Source organism: Colobus angolensis, unplaced genomic scaffold (assembly GCF_000951035.1).
Source record: "Colobus angolensis palliatus isolate OR3802 unplaced genomic scaffold, Cang.pa_1.0 Scaffold168, whole genome shotgun sequence".
NCBI lineage: Eukaryota > Metazoa > Chordata > Mammalia > Primates > Cercopithecidae > Colobus > Colobus angolensis.
In genome coordinates, this window is record NW_012114799.1 from 4562434 (window position 1) to 4574192 (window position 11759).

At 42.4% G+C, this 11759-nt stretch overlaps 1 protein-coding gene across 2 annotated transcripts in view; it reads left to right on the forward strand.

Moving 5' to 3' along the window:
- The window catches only part of ACMSD (aminocarboxymuconate semialdehyde decarboxylase), a 65287-nt gene that overhangs the window by 12885 nt on the left and 40643 nt on the right, over positions 1 to 11759 (forward strand). The window contains exons 3-5 of one of the 2 annotated variants that reach the window (XM_011937719.1): positions 7031 to 7127; positions 9760 to 9809; positions 11191 to 11427. In XM_011937719.1, coding sequence (XP_011793109.1) covers positions 7031 to 7127; positions 9760 to 9809; positions 11191 to 11427 — 384 coding nt within the window. The remainder of the gene's footprint in view (positions 1 to 7030; positions 7128 to 9759; positions 9810 to 11190; positions 11428 to 11759) is intronic. The other variant, XM_011937720.1, reaches the window with a different exon arrangement.

Consider the following 11759-nt stretch of genomic DNA (forward strand, 5'->3'; position numbering starts at 1 on the left):
TGCCACCACACCTGGCTAATTTTTGTATTTTTAGTAGAGATGGGGTTTCACCATGTTGGCCAGGCTGGTCTCAAATTCCTGACCTCAGGTGATTCACCCACCTTGACCTCCCAGAGTGCTGGGATTACAGGCATGAACCACTGCCCCTGGCTCACATTCCCTTTTGTCTACAGCCTCACCAGCATCTGTTATTTTCTGACTTTTTAATAATGGCCATTCTGACTGGTTTGAGATGGTATCTCACTGTGGTTTTGATTTGCATTTCTCTGACGATCAGTGATGTGGAGCATTTTTTCATGTTTGTTGGTCACTTGTATATCTTCTCAAAGGAATTCCTATTAACAGTTTGGTGGATATCTTCCCAGATCTTCCCCTATGGTTTTACTTAAGTATGAATGCACCTTTAAAAATGACAGAGTATTATTAGTATGTGATAGGTCTGGTTTTGAAAGCTAGATGAATCGGGTTCCAAATAGAAAACAAATGGACACTTAAATTAGACTATTTTGAGAAGAGTTCATACAGAGACTATTTATAAAGGTGTAAACGTGAGGAAGTTTTACAGAGGTAGGTAGGGGTTAGATCATGCAGGGCCGTGCAGGCCAGGTTAAGGAGTTTGGATTTTACATTCAGGGAAATGGGAATCCATTCAAGAGTTTTAAGTGGGGCAGTGGCAAGATCTGAGATGGGGTGGCTCACACCTGTAATCCCAGCACTTTGGGAGGCATAGGAGGGTAGATCACTTGGGGCCAGGAGTTCAAGACCAGCTTGGCCATCACGGCAAAACCCCATCTCTACTAAAAATACAAAAATAAGTCAGGTGTGGAGGCGGGCGCCTGTAATCCCAGCTACTCGGGAGGCTGAGGTGGAAGAATCGCTTGAACCCAGGAGGCGGAGATTGCAGTGAGCCGATATCACACCACTGCACTCCAGCCTGGGCGACAGACAGAGAGACCATCTCAATTAAAAAAAAAAAAAGGGAAGACAAGAAAATACATGTCTGATGATACATGCAGTATCAGATATTTGAAATACCAGCCATATTTGGGCTTGTTTGGGGATAGTATTAGAATTAGAACTCAAAAGTCAGAAGTTCACAGGTTAGGTTCCCTAGGAATCAGACTCCATGATGAAGTTCTGGCTTTAAAAATATAAAAGGTGTATTTAAAGTGTGTTATCTGGATAGTAATAGTTGCATGGAGGAATTCTTTAAAAAAAAAAAAACTTGATTTTCTTTTGAGTTTAGGAAAAAATGAGACTGGGCTCTGGTTGTATAAATTAAAGCAGCTTGCCCCCATTACTTGGTTATTAGTTTAGTTTAAGATCTTGGTTAATGCTGAGGTCGAGGTTAAAAAACAGGACCCAAGAAATCCGTTTCCTCCTCCAGCAACAAGTGCTGACCCCTGAGGCAAATCCACAGCCTTGCCTGAATGTAAAGCGACAGAGATCAGGGATTGATTCCTTACAATGGCTGTCAGCTCTCAAAATTCCGGCTGAAAAAAAAAAAAAAGCAATGAGAATTGGGGGCTTATCATAGGGGCTCAGCTGCTGTGCAGTGATTTTTACTCAGAAAGAGTTCTACCGACTTGCTACTGTTCATTTTTCTTACCAGCATGAAGGATGTGAAAAAGCAAAGTTTGGTGAGTCTGCTTTCCCTGCTATGTAATGAGAGGCACTCCCTGCCCCTAAAAGATCAAACTCTTTAGGAAATTACAGTAATTAACTTTAGCCTCCTACGTAGACACCAATCACCAAATATCAGCCTTGTGAGATGGAAAATGGCTTCATAAACCGGGGCTCTATACCAACTAAGCATATGGCCTTGGAGAAGTCACTGCACCTCGTGGACTTATTGGTAAAATGCAAGGGCTGAACTAAATAATCTATTGCAGCTTTAAGATACTCTGCTTTGTTTGAAATCAAAACTTACTCAGGTATCTCCCACAGAAACCCAATTTCCTCCCTTGCAGTTGATAATACGTGGTAAAATCTGGCTGTTATTTATTGAGCGTGCTCTCTGGCCTGGTGCTAAGTTCTTTACATTCTATAATTGAATCTTCTTTATCACTCAGTGTTCTTAATTGCAAACAACAGAATTCACTCTAGCTAGTTTAATTAGAAAAGCAGCTCACAGAGTTCCTGTGAGGGCCACAGATCAAGCTCTGAGGGCTGTGCTAACATGATCAATGCCCACATTCACCTGGTGAGCTGCTTCAGCAACGATGCAAGTGTTGCCACTCCCAGTCATGGACAGGATGCTCAGCTAATGCTGCCAAGGCTGGAGACTAGAAGCTTTGCCTCTGCTGCTCCAGTCATGTTCAACATCTTAGACAATACCCCTGTCTACAGGTGGACTCTGCATAGTCCCTACTTCCTCACATTGCTCACTTCCAGGTCAAAGTTAAATGCATGGGTGGGTGCATATAATTGGCAAAGCCCAGAGCACATGCCAGTGCCCTGTTACAAGGGAGACTAGGAAAGCATATTTTGGATTCTACCTCAAGAAAGCACAATGTATAATTGTGAACATTTCTTCACACATAAGATGTGTTCCAAGGACGCTGGATGGCCACAAGCATGACAAGTATAATGATCCACATTTTACAGATAGAAAAAGTGAAGCTTAAACTTAGAGGGCCCATAACTTCACTAGTCAGCGCTGCTAGTAAGTAATTTAATGAGATTTAAACCCAGAGCTGTCTGAATGCAAAGACTGTGCTCTTTGGCACTCTGCTATACTGGGTATTTTCATGGTGATTAAGCTTTCCCAGCAAGGAGCAAAAATAAATAAAAGCTCCAATTTGACAAATCAAAGTTTGCTTCTTAACTTTTTTTTTTCACCATCACCCCTCTCCTCTCCCCTCTTCACCCAATGAAAAGACATGTGTTCCTATGTCCTATTTGTGCAATCGTTATCAGTCAGGACTCTTGCTTGCAGGCAACAGAAATCAACAACCATTAGTGTAAGAAGAAAAGATATTTGCTGAAATATTTTAAGCCCCTCAAGAATTACAAAGTATCTGTGGAATCAAGCTCAGAAAACTTGCAGAAACTCAGGGAATTCCCATGATTGAAGCCACAGCCAAGGCAACACCACAGGAACAGCCTGGCTAGGAGGCCGCTGCCCCAGCTGGATACTGCCCCCAACACCACTGCCAATAGCCACTGTACATGGCCACTACTGGAATCACTGGCAGATTAAATTCAACTCTTCCTGGTTTTTTGCATCACTTAATGCAAAACCAAGCATTGATTAGCCAAGCTTGGGGCAGGGAGAGCAAGTATTTGGCCTTCTGCAGAGGGAGGCTAGGCCCTGCCTCCACCAAGACTCCTGCAGGAGATTCCCCAACCTAGGAAGTGGTTCAGATGCTGGCATGGTAAACAGAGGATCGGAGCTGAAGCACATCAGTCTTGGTGTCATGATGTCAGAGACCCACCTCTGCTAGTGTGTGGATACCTGTCACAATTACACATGTCAACTTGCTCACTGACCTGTTCCCGAACCCTGAGAAATAAAATGTGGATCTGAGGTCTTCTCATTTATGTGCAAAGTGAACAGGCTACAGCACTTAAAGGTGAAAAGTGTCCAGCCTTCTTCATGCAGGAGATGGGGAAGGTCTTGTCTATGGAGTAGAAGGATGAAGGCTTGGATGCAACTCATGATCAAGCCAAGAGGAGGAGGAGGAGGAGGAGGAAGGCAGTGGACTCCACCAAGCACAGCTCAAAGTCTTTGATCATCGCACACCCACATGGACATTCTATGCGGCCCAAAGGTAACCTTGAGGCCCTGAAGCACCACCAAAGGTGGTGTGCCCTCAAAGCAGAGGAACACTGTCTAGCCCCTAATTAGCTATACAACATTAATAACAATCATAATAACTAACACTTATGTGTCAGATACTCCACTAAGTGCTTTATATGGATTATCTTATTTCATGCTTACATGATCCCTTTAATGTAAGTCACATTAATTTTTTAAGGTAAGTCATTATCATCCCTATTTTAAAGATAAACAAATGGAAGCTCGAAGATATTGTTTAACTTGCTCAAGATCACACAGTAAGTGGCAGAACAAGAATTTGAATTCAGGTAATTTTATTTCCAGGGCCTGCCCTAGTTCTTTCCCTTTTCTTTAGGAATCACAAACTGGAGGCCCAACGTAGATGCCACTGCCATATTCTGCACAACCATTTAGTTTGGCCCCCTGCTCTGAGTGTTAAAAACTTGTGTGTTCCATAATGGCTGTACCAGTTACCAAATAAGAGTATACAAGGGTTCTCTTTTCTCCACATCCTTGTCAACACTTATTATATTTTGTCTTTTTGATAACAGCCGCCCTAACAAGTATGAGATCTCATTTCTCAATGATTAGTGAAGTCAAGTATTTTTTCATATACCTGTTGGCCATTTGTATGTCTATTTCAGGTCCTTTGCTCATCTCTTCACCCAGTTATTTGTTTTCTTGCCAATGAGTTCTTTAAGTTCCTTACGCAGTTTGGATAGTAACTCCTTATCAGATATATGGTGCACAAATATTTTCTCCTGTTCCATAAACTGTCTCTCTACTCTGTTGATTGTTTCCCTTGCTGTGCAAAAGGTTTTTAGGTTCTCCAGCTTTGTTCTGTTTGCTCCAAATTGCCTTGACTATTTGAGATCTTTCGCGGCTTACATGAAATTTATGAGGTTTTTTTTTCTATTTCTGTAAAAATGTCGTTGGAATTTTGGGAGGCATTTTATTAAATCTATAGATTGTTTTGAGTAATATGGACATTTAAACAATATCAATTTTTCAATCCATGAACATGTTTCTCCATTTGTCTGTGTCTTCTTTAATTTTTTCATCAATGTATTATAGTTTTCAGATCTTTCACCTTTTTGGTTCGATTCATTCCTGAGTATTTTTAAATACTATTTTAAATGGGATTGCCTGAGGCTGGGAGCAGTGGCTCAAGCCTATAATCCCAGCACTTTGGGAGACCAAGGCCAGCAGATCATAAGATCAGAAGTTCAAGACTAGCCTGGCCGACATGATGAAACCCATCTCTACTAAAAACACAAAAATTAGCCAGGCATGGTGGCGCATGTCTGTAATCCCAGCTACTTGGGAGGCCAAGGCAAGAGAATAGCTTGAACCCGGGAGGCGGAGGCTGCAGTGAGCCGAGATCATACCACTGCACTCCAGTCTGGGCAACAGAACAAGACTCTGTCTTGAGAAATAAATAAATAAATAATGGGATTGCTGATATCTTTTGCAGACTGTTAGCATATAGAAATGCTATGGGCTTTTAAATATTAATTTTGTATTCTGCAACTTTACCCAATTTATTAGTTTAACAGTTTTTTGGTGGAATATTTAGGGTTTTCTATATATAAAACCATGTTGTCTGCAAACAGAAACAATTTAACTTCTTTCATTCTGATTTAGATGATTTTTATTTCTTTTTCTTACTTAATTGTTCTGGCTAGAACTTCCTTTGTGATGTTGAGTAGAAGTGGCAAAGGTGAGCCCCCTTGTCATGTTCCTGATCTTAGAGAAAAAGTTTTCAACTTTTCATCATTTTCACCATTGAGTATGATGTTAGCTGTGGGATTGCCATACATAGACTTTACTGTGTTGATAAACAATAAAGTTCACGTATGGCAATCCCACAGCTTTATTCCTTCTATACCTAATTTATTGAGGTTTTTTTAAGTCATAAAAGGACATAGAAATTTGTCATTTTTTTCTGTATCTATTGATATGATATGTTTTCCTGAAAAAAAATTAAAAATAGAAATACTATATGATCCAGCAATTCTACTTCTGGTGATATATGCAGAGGAAATAAAACCAGTATGTTGAAGAAGTATCTGCATTCCCATGTTCAATATAGCATCATTCAAAATAGCCAAGATATGGAATCAATCTAAGTGTCCATCAGTGGATGAATGGATAAGGAAAATGTGGCATATATACATAATGGAATACTATTGAACCTAAAAGGAAATTCTGTCCTTTACAACAACATGAGTAACACTGAAGGACATTATATTAAGTGAAATAAGCCAGACATAGAAAGACAAATACTGCACTTATATGTGGAATCTAAAAAAGTCTAACTCACAGAAGCATCAAGCGAAATGGTGGTTACCACGGGCTGAAGGGGTGGGGAGAAATTGAGAAGGTCAGAAGATATGAAATTTCAGTTAGACAGGAGGAATAAGTTCATATCTATTGCACAATATGGTGACTATAGTTAATAATAATGTGTTGTATACTTGAAAAATGCTAAAAGAATAGATTTTAAGTGTCATCACCTCAAAAAAATGTAAGTATGTGAAGTAATGGGCATGTTAATTAGCTTGATTTAGCCATTCCACAATGCACACATATATCAAAAGATAATGTTGTATAGCATAAATACATGCCATTTTTGTCATTTAAAATGTATAAAAATTATTGCAGAGTACCCAGGCAAGCATGATGCCTGGTGGAAGAAGTAGCTCAGTACCAAATTTTGTGCATGCTACCAGACTGACTTCTTTGCCCACCTCCTCCCACAGGTGTTGACACTAGTTAGCCCTGCTCTGTTTGACAAATCATATACTCCCATTACCCATACATTGCTTCTCTATAAAATGAGAGGGCTGGACTAGGTGGTCTATCTCAAAGGTTCTTTTCAATTCTAAATGTTATAGAACTACCATTTTCCAGACGCCGGGCCATCCTCTTGTATCTAGTAGCCAGGGGTTCAGATCAGCAAGGTGATCAGCCATTCTCAGTCATGCAGCCCAAAGAAAGATAACCTCAACCTTGCTATCTCTGTGTCCAGCCACTGACACCCACAGAGCACACCCCTTCAACTCCAGGCCAAAGAAAAGCATGAGGAAAGAAAGCTGATTTTTGTTAAATTACTGATTTCTACTTCCACAAGGATTAAGTACAAATCTTTTCAAATATTAGGGAAGAAACAGGTTCTAAAGCGCATGAAGAAAGACCAGTCCAAGTGGGCTTAGGTCGCATTTTAGTAATGTGGGTTTTCTGCCCCAGGGAGAAGCAAAGTTGTTGAAAGATGGGAAGGTCTTCAGAGTGGTGCGAGAGAATTGCTGGGATCCAGAAGTTCGTATTAGAGAGATGGATCAAAAAGGTACGATGAGAAATGCCACCAATGTTAGCATCTGATGTAAAAGCAATGTCTGCCCTTAAAGTTTGCTGACAACTTTATGTGATGGTAACTTCTGACCCCCTTTCCTCTGCCAGGACAGGCTGTTCCAGCTTCATTGTGGGAGAGACAGGGCCTTCCACTACAATGTTTTTAGAGTGTGCATTAGAAATATTTTATATGAGTTATACCCTTTTTTAAAATAGAATGTTATATCATGAAAAAGATAAAAATGGCATTTTATTATTTTTAAAAATTAGTTCAAATGTATAGTATTTACGTATTCTAAAATCAATTAAAATAGTAAAAATTGGAAATCACAAACTAAGAATGCCAATTGCCTGCTTAGTAAGACTTAAGATCCAATTTCTTTCTGTAGTTTGTCTCAGTGCACCTATACACAGAACATTCCCACTGACACCTCAGAGTTGGAAATGGAAGCAGTTAAAAATAGATTATTGTGTAATCTCAGAATACACTACAATAAAATCAATCCAGAAATTTGAAAGAAGAGAATTAGGAAGTGTTCGTTTCAAAGGTGAATTGCTAAAAAGCTCTAAGAACATCTTGCCCTTTTTACCTTATATCTAAAAATTAAACAAGTCCTCACAATTTAAAAGAATTTCAGACAAGGCACATTGGCTCACACCTGTAATCCCAATACTTTGGGAGGCTGAGGCGGGTGAGTCACCTGAGGTCAGGAGTTCGAGACCAGCCTGGTCAACATGGCAAAACCCTATTTCTACTAAACATACAAAAATAAGCCAGGTATGCTGGCACGTGCCTGTAATCCCAGATGCTCAGGAGACTAAGGCATAAGAATTGCTTAAACCCGGGAGGTAGAGGTTGCAGTGAGCCAACATCACGCCACTGCACTCCAGCCTGGGCAACAAAGTGAGACTTTTCTCAAAACAAAACAAAATGAAATTTCCAAGTCTATCTAAAGTATGACATGATGGCCACATTATGCTTCACCTGTGACTGCCTGGCTGACTGTGCCACCTGAGAACACGCTCTAAGAAAATGCCTGAGCCTTCCAGACATGTGGGCTGTGTCCATGGGCTGTGATGGGGAACTGACCACCACTGACATTGTCAGAACTAAATGTTTACATTGGTGGAAGATTTCAACCAGAAAAGAAATAATTCAAACACACAAATAAAAGAGCAGTTTAGCACTACCACCTTTCTAATCAAAGACAAATTATAAGGAGTTCAAATATACAAAGAGATGGCAGGAGACATTTTATTCCAAGGTCTGCAAAAAAGGAATCAAACTGTCAGCCTAAAATGAGTAGGTAGTCTCCGGCATGTTGGAATTTGTTGTAGATACTTTTGTCCAGGTTTTGCTTTACATATTTTTTAACAATTAAAAATAGACTCAGGTGTGGTAGTTCATGCCTATAATCCCAGCATGTTAGGAGGCCACGTCAGGAAGATCACTTGAGCCCAAGAGTTCAAGATCAGTCGGGGAAACACAGTGAGACCCTGTCTCCACACACACACACACACACACACACACACACACACACAAATTATCTAGGCGTGGTGGCATGTACCTGGGATCCCAGCTACTCAGGAGGCTGAGGTGGGAGGATCACCTGAGCCCAAGAGTTTGAGGCTGCAGTGAGCTGTGATTGCACCACTACACTCCAGCCTAGTGGTGGAGAAAGACCCTGTCTCTAAAAAAGCCTCTTTTTAATTAAAAATATATTTAAATGGCATTTAAATTGAACTTTGCAGAAAACCTGCAGCACCTCTGTGGAGTACTCCACAGAATATAGCATATATCCCTCTAAAAGTATATTGGAGTGGGAGAAGAGCTGGAGAAAGAACATGCTTCCCTAACCTACAGCAAAGAGCAAGGTTTTGTAGTAAATGTGAAGCTGCAGCAAGGACCTGCCTTTTCAAGGAGAAAACTAGTGAGCATGAGACTTGAATGACTGGTGTCAGAAACCACTGCTTACGGCTGCACGGTAAACAAAGTGTGTGTGTCATCTTTGGTTTTTGTTGTGTGTTTCATTCCTTGGCTGTCCTTAAGAGAACAGTCATGACCAACCCTCACTGAGTATTTACTTTGTGCCAGGCACTATTCTAAGAACCTAACATGTATTAACTCATTTAATCCCTACAACAACCCTAGGAAGTAGGCCCTCTTGAAGACAAAAGATTCTTGGCATCCTGGATGCTGGAGTCAAACTCAGGGTCCCATTCTGGTTATTTCAGACCATGAGACTCCTTCTAGGATCACTTAGGAGCTGAATTAAAGGGGCAGGGAAGGTGGCTGAGAGACATGCTCTGTTGTGTACAACCTAAGATGGAAAGCCTAAAAAAGTCTTGCTTAAATAAAATTTCACAGGAAGGAGGGGAGAAATAACTCGTTGGAAATGGGGTCAGTTAGTTTTCCTTCAATGATCTCATTTATATCCAACCTTTACTTACCTCCCTGGAATCTGGGGCTAGGGGCTGAGGGGGGTCTAGGGATGGGACTGAGAGAGACGCAGGGAGGGAGAGCAGGAGTTTAGGGTGGAAGCTTGCTGCCACTTGGCCTTGGGAAAGGAAGGAGTGTCCAGGCTATTCTTCTCACCAGCTTTGCCCTTCTTTGTGTCCGTGTCTAGGAGTAACAGTGCAAGTCCTTTCCACAGTTCCTGTCATGTTTAGCTACTGGGTGAGTGTGAAACCTCAAGCCATCTCCTTGGTGTTGAAGGTTCGTGTCGAGCTCCCAAAAAGTGAACAGATGCCTCAAGTCTGGACACCAGTACCACTGACCACCCCCAACAACTAACTGTCCTCCCCTTCAGAGATTAGCAGGGTCCCCTCTCAGGCCTGTCTTCTTAGCCGTGTCTTCACTCCAGTACAGTAGCCAGTAGTCACATGTTGCTATGTGACTTGCATTATAGTTCCACCGTACAGTGGTTCTAGGTCAGCCTTATTCTCCACCAGAACTTATCTGTCTGATGACTCATTCCTGCAGTGCCTTGCTGGGGAACTGACAAGCCAATATCTTCTGAGATGAGAATGACTTTGAGGTAGGAATAATAATCAGCTCTCCAAGGGAAAAACAGAATTCAGAAGGGGTATCCTGAGGTTGGATGCCCTTTCCCAAGTGAATAAATCTCAAGCACTAAAAGTTTCAGGCATGATTTCCAGCCTGTGGAGGAAAATTTCTGTACATAGCCAGGAGCGTGCTAAGTCCCTGCTCATCCAAACAGATATTCACTCTCATGATTTAAGGAGCAGTGGAAATACCACCTGTTCATACATACTTCCGTGATCTGTGTTCATAAACCCAGTATTAGTGAGTGACTCAGTCTTTGCCTGTTCCTGCGATTGCATTCACTACTTAAAAGTGCCCTGAGACCTCAATATGCCTGCATTTATCAGATTGGTTACCACTCTGATTAGACAACTGAGGCTGCAGGAGAGGATCAGATTCCTGGCAGTGGGCAGCGGGGTGACAGAGGAAAGAAAACAGTGAAGAAGGGAGCATTAGGGAAACCAACAGCAAACTTCATCTGCCTCAGCATTTTGCCAAGGACAGCCCTGAATGTCACAGCCAACAGGAATGACAGACAGGAGAACAGGCAGGGGCAGGACAAGTCAGTGAGCCAGCCTGGCCGCCCTCAACAAGGCATGATAAGGAGGTGCCTTGATGGTGGCCTGGGGTCCTTGGCCAGGCCTGACCTCCTGGGAGGTAGGGGGGCATTAAGATCTTTCTGCAGCTGGAGGTGGCCCATGCTCATTCCATCTCTAGTGTTGGGATACCAGGCCCAGTAATTGTGTCCTTCCCTTCTGATTCTGGCCTCAAATTTTCCAATGAATCAGCAATACACCTTCTGTTTTCTTTGCTTTACAAAGATTGGCTTCTGGGTCTTCTGTGGCCAGCACCTTTCCAATCTGTGCCTCTGTTTTCTGATGTGGTAAAGCTCATCAAAATTTGTCATTTGAAAATGACAAATATTGTAGCCACGAGGAGGCACTGTTCAGAGTAAATGTCTAAAAGAAGTAGGTTTTCAACAATGCAGTTTTCCCTTTCCTGTCTCCACCAGGCCAAACCTGAGGACACTTTAAACCTGTGCCAGCTTTTAAACAACGACCTTGCCACCACTGTTGCGAGCTACCCCAGGAGGTTTGTGGGTCTGGGGACGTTGCCCATGCAGGCCCCTGAGCTGGCGGTCCAGGAGATGGAGCGCTGTGTGAAAGAGCTGGGCTTTCCTGGGGTCCAAATTGGCACCCATGTCAACGAGTGGGACCTGAACGCGCGGGAGCTCTTTCCTGTCTATGCGGTGAGTAGCGGGGCTGCTCAGCCAACACCAGCCGCCCAGTGCCTGGGCCGGGGGCACTGCTGGGTGCTGGCGGGGAGGAGGGGAAGCGTCACCCCACTGGGAGGGGAGAGTGGCATCTATGACTTGTTAGATGTAGGTAGAAGGTGTGGAAATAGCCCCCACAAAGGAGTGGGCCATTCCAAAGAGGAACTGGTGGAATGGTTCCTAGGCCAGCGCTGAGTTAACACAGTGAAATCTCTTTTCCTTCCATCCCCCTTGCCCTCCTTTTAATCTTTCACTTGGAAGCCAAAATACCCTCTTTACAGCCACTGTGCAAAAGAATCGTGTTAATG